At 33.7% G+C, this 5,142-nt stretch overlaps 1 protein-coding gene across 2 annotated transcripts; it reads right to left on the reverse strand.

Moving 5' to 3' along the window:
• Window positions 1-262: 262 nt before the first annotated feature.
• On the reverse strand, window positions 263-4,736 carry LOC135215511 (uncharacterized). 2 transcript variants are annotated; one of them, XM_064250319.1, is made up of 4 exons: window positions 4,525-4,728; window positions 3,247-3,307; window positions 2,464-2,502; window positions 263-1,976 (listed from the first exon to the last, which is right to left on the reverse strand). In XM_064250319.1, exons 2-4 carry the CDS (start codon window positions 3,299-3,301, stop codon window positions 1,375-1,377), a joined length of 696 nt encoding a protein of 231 aa, XP_064106389.1. In that variant the 5' UTR covers window positions 3,302-3,307; window positions 4,525-4,728; the 3' UTR covers window positions 263-1,374. The 2 variants fall into 2 exon arrangements, 1 of the variants encoding a protein (XP_064106389.1); XR_010314701.1 differs by lacking the exon at window positions 3,247-3,307 and having other exon boundaries at window positions 4,525-4,736.
• Window positions 4,737-5,142: the final 406 nt, after the last annotated feature.

The raw sequence follows: 5,142 nt of genomic DNA on the forward strand, positions 1-5,142 counted from the left end.
GATTATTTATTTCTATAACTACGGCAAATGCTGAACATATTTCAAGAAATTGTATGGGATATATATATATATATATATATATATATATATATATATATATATGTATATATGATATATATATATATATATATATATATATGTATATATAGTATATATATATATATATATATATATATATATATATATATATGTGTGTGTGTGTGTGTGTGTGTGTGTGTGTGTGTGATATATATATATATATATATATATATATATATATATATATATATATATATGTGTGTGTGTGTGTGTGTGTGTGTGTGTGTGTGTACTGGTTTCAATAAAAGCATTTTCCTAATTTTAAATTCGCGTGTTTATCGAATAAATTTGTTCGCTGGTTGAAGCTATCATTTCTACGGACGACCTTCAAGCAAAAAGTTATTATTTCCTTTTTTTTCAAGAAGATCATTTAAAACTCTGTTACTTACAAAGTGGCTTGCAACAATAAGGATTAACTTGCGAAGTTCTCTACAGGATACATAAATTAGTAACACGCCTGCTGCTCTTGTTTTTTTCAGTTATATACATTAAGAATATTGGTTTAAGATTATAACTCGTGTCTATTTTGTAGTGTTCATTTTTGTTATTTTTAAAACCAAGAAAATTCACTTTCATTCCCCTTGTACACAAAGGTTAGGAATTTATTAATTTACATTTTGGCTGGTAGTTTGAAAATTGAACTTTAACTGCTAAATTTTTTTCTAATAAATTACAAATATGTTTTTGAGATTATTAGATGCGCGTGCCTGGAAAAGCATTGCAACTTACGTGTGTTATACATATACATAACTAGTTACTGTTTGATAATAACGCCCAAATTGCTCTTCCTCGTTTTTTTTTTTTTTTTTTTCTTTTGTCTATTATTTGTGGGGGGTTTTTCGACTTCATTTTCTCGTCCAGATGATACTTCTCCGTTGCACTTCCTCATGTGGTCAGTAATACTAACATTATCTAGATGTAGCATTCATTTGGTGATTGCTACATCTCCTAAGCAGGTTTTCAAATGTGACTGATATTTCTTAGACCATTCTCATATTTCTGTTTTGAAGTTATGTAGGCACTATAATGTTTCTACAGTCTTCCTTCAACTCGATCCACTACTACACCCACTACCACTGCTGTTTCGAAATAACTTCCCTCGTTATTTCATATATTGTGTTCATTCAAAATCTGAGCTCATATCACTGCTATTACCAAGTCACTTTTCTATTCAGTTTCTTCTTTTTTTTTTGCATTGTATGCATCCAAGTGCTGTTTCAATACATTTACTTAAAAACTTATATATTTCTGTATTCATCCAAAACCTGTAATGTCTTCAATGCGATTATTCAGCGCTCACGGAGCCGGAGTAGTTGTGGCATTAGGTTTGGGCGTTGTAGTAGTTGTAGTAGTAGTAGTCAGATTAGCGGCAGGACCCCTAGGATCCCTCCACAGATCTCCCGTCATGTTGTCCCACCTGGTATCGCTATTGGCTCTGGACCACCAGTCCTGCCCTATGACGTAAGTGCTAGACTGGATGTTGGCATTTTTGCCCTCTATCGGCTTGTTATCCTGGTCGACACTGCCGTTGTAGTACCTCCAATCGTACTTGAAGGGAACAGTGGTGGTCGACAGACTGTCATAGTAACCGTTCCCGTAGTTCCAGTTGAGTCCACGGTCATAGTTATTTTGGTTGTTGTAGTACGTGGTATACCTCCCGTCGCCGTAACGACCCCCAGTCCTGTTCTTGTAGGTGACGGCGCTCTCCCAGTCGTATCTACTGTCACCGTATCTCCACTCATCGTGATAACCATCCCTCCTCCTGCTGTCGTCATATCTCTCTCTATCCCTCGTAACATCCTGAGGGCCTATGATGACCCAGCCTTCTTCGTCGTGATATCCGACTTCCTTCCTTCTTTCATTCCTCCCGCTGTTCCCTTCGTTACTTATCCAGTCACCTAAAAAATAATATATATAGAAAATTAAAAGGCTGAGAAAGAGGGACGCCAGCCATCGAAAAAAAACATCTTTTGATCACTGGAATAAGATAAAAACTGATCGCATAATCATCGTTAAGATTTTCTTAATTGTAAACAAAATAAAATAGCCTGGTGTCACCACACTTTTATCAAGTTTGCCGAATCCACAGTTTTCAGTTACTGATAAAAAAAAAAATGTCACCTGTGGGAAAACATAAAAGAGGCTGAGAAAAAGAGAACCCATCTCTCAGAAATAATTTCTTTCGATCTTTCAATGAATAAAACTAATATGCATAAACATCATTAAGATTTTTTTGAAGTAGAAGAAATAAAAGAGCCGAGTGTTCCAACACTTTGATCAAGTTTTCCAAATCCGCAATTTTCAGTTACTGATAAACATGCCAGTTAAATTTGGTCTTTTTGCTTCGTGAAATTAAAGGACCCACTTAAACCGGTGATTACTTACTTGGATACACGTTGTGAGGGGAAGGTTTGCCGAGTCCATCTGTGGAAAGAAAGAAAATTACTGTGAGTGCAACGTTCTCATAAATTCACGTCAGGTTCTGAAGAGACTTAGCCATTACTTTAATAAGTTTAGCTTTAGTTCGTTTATAGTCACACTTGTGTTGACATTGCTAAAAAAGTTCTTTTGAGTTCCCTTTCATTGCTAATTCGCCATTTAACGCCATTGATCTACAAGAAGTTCTTTTCGGAATTTGTACTACATGTTTTTCAATGCCTGCGTATCAACACTGTATACACACTCATGACACACAAGCACACACACACATGTATATACATTTATAAATCTTTCTTCTTAGCTTATGGGCACATTTACCCACTTTGCATGATTAAATGAATGGAAATTTCTCCCTCGCCAGCTATTATATTCATAAATGTGAATATTATCATTTTCTTTCCTCGTTTTTTTTTTTCATTTGCATCTCAACATTACAAAAAAGAAGTAAAAATTTGTTGTTTTAATTCAAATTAATGTAGTGAAACTTAGATTAAGAGACAGTGGAAATCATGCCCACCTGTATCCCTTGCCATTTTTATTACATACATACTCAGACGCATCTATAGATACATACATATATATATATATATATATATATATATATATATATATATATATATATATATAAAGAGCAAGAGATAGATAAAAAGTTATGAGCAATCCTTCGTAGACTCGTAAATGCAGCAATACTATGTGCACAGCCAGCAAGCAGAGTTAACAGGTACTTACGATAGATAAGAGGTGCGATGGCCAGTAAAACGTTCAGAAAAGTTAAGGCAAGCATTTGATTCTGTAAAATTAAAAGAAAAAAAAAAATTCTTTAATAAATGTTTTACATCCTAAAGACTTTTCTCAAGTTCTCAGTTTCTAAACTTCATTAGGACTCCGGAGTAACTTCATGTCAGTTATGAAAGTGATGAATATACGTTACGTAATATGTAGTTGATTAACTTGGTTTTCGGCCTTAACTCTTTCCTATTACGGTCGGTTATTGGTGCAAGTACGTTGCTTCAGAAATGACTTAATCGAATGGTCAGAAGACAGTGGGAACAGAAATGAGAGAGAGAGAGAGAGAGAGAGAGAGAGAGAGAGAGAGAGAGAGAGAGAGAGAGAGTGGGTGTAAATGGGCGTAGATGCGTGGACATATTCAAATGCCGTAATATTGAATAAACTATAGTCGTTATACGCATTTTAAGCAACAACTAACCTGTGTTTGTGAAACAACACGCTACAATCTATGTATATATCAGCTTTGATAGTGAAATACAGAGTTTGAGTGAAAAAACACGTGGGTAGGTGAAATGAAGTTTACGAAGTATAAAAAAAATCCCTGTGAATATTGAAATTATATTTAAAATAAAAAAATAAAAAACATGAAAAAATATTTTGCAAAGTAAAACATAAACCTCTTTCCTAAATTAACGAAGCGTTGCATAACCAAAGAGGACAAAACAAAATATTGAGAAAGCGTATTAAGTTTTTTGCAAGAGAGTATTAAAACAAAAGCAAAAACACAAAATTGTTCAGAATCCTAAGCAAACTTTTGCGAGGACAGTAAATGATGGGGAAACCTGAAAATAAAGTGAAGCACTGAAGTGTGAGAGAGAAATTTTGTAAGTACAAAATTTAGCCTTAACTTTTAGATGAAACTGAAAGAGCACTTGTAAGAAAGAGAAACTAGTATACTTACCATACCAACTAGAAACGTTTATAATATAGGTGTGTTACACTGATGGCGGAAAGGATGTAGCATACTAATGACGCTAAATCTAAAGCGTTCTAACACAATTTCATATACACTGTTCGCATATTTCTTTAAAGCTGTTTATGGCATTATAATGAGCTAAATCACTATACAAAAGCTAAGGTTTTCGACAAGTAAAGGGATGGAAATAGTAATCGCTATACAAATAGTGCTGCACATTTTCTGTATGCAAATCTATATTCTCTCGCATATCATTCCAATATCTCACCTTAGTACTTTTCAAAACCAGCAACAGAACTAACCTCCGAAAGAGCCTTTGAACCTGCAGATCCTCTTGGTCACGTAGCAGTAGGATACCGAACACAGCAAGTCCTGTCACTACTGCAGCCTGAAACCAACAGACAAGAGAGTTCACATCAAAACTGCTTCACAGTTCACGAGTCCTTGGTATGTCTCTAAATAGGACAGGAACGGGAAGTATCGTCCAGCGTGAACAAAAGTAAGGATAGCCTAGTATTGTTCACCAGGTATGAATGGAATCTGGGTATCCAGCGACGCACGCGCGCTTCGGTAAGAAGAGCGTACCCGGACATCCTCGCGTCACGAGAGCAGCTGTTCAAGGACGCCGGAAAATTCTGTTCTATTGTTTTCTATTGACAATTAGTGCCGTCGATGTACGTAAAGCATTGCGCCTTTATATATATATATATATATATATATATATATATATATATATATATAATATATATATATATATATATAATATATATATATATATATATATATATATATATATATATATATATATATATTATATATATATATATATATATATATATATATATATATATATATATATATATATATATATATATATATATATATTATATATATATATATATATATATATATATATATAT

Source organism: Macrobrachium nipponense, chromosome 5, assembly GCF_015104395.2.
Source record: "Macrobrachium nipponense isolate FS-2020 chromosome 5, ASM1510439v2, whole genome shotgun sequence".
In the NCBI taxonomy this organism is placed as follows: Eukaryota; Metazoa; Arthropoda; class Malacostraca; order Decapoda; family Palaemonidae; genus Macrobrachium; species Macrobrachium nipponense.

Bases quoted from the DNA above. Each gene is read 5' to 3' on its own strand.
- LOC135215511 (XM_064250319.1), bottom strand. From the start codon at position 3,301: ATGCTTGCCTTAACTTTTCTGAACGTTTTACTGGCCATCGCACCTCTT. The intron at 2,503-3,246 runs GTAAGTACCTGT...TTCTTTCCACAG, and splicing joins CATCGCACCTCTTATCTATC to ATGGACTCGGCAAACCTTCC. The intron at 1,977-2,463 runs GTAAGTAATCAC...ATTATTTTTTAG, and splicing joins CCCTCACAACGTGTATCCAA to GTGACTGGATAAGTAACGAA.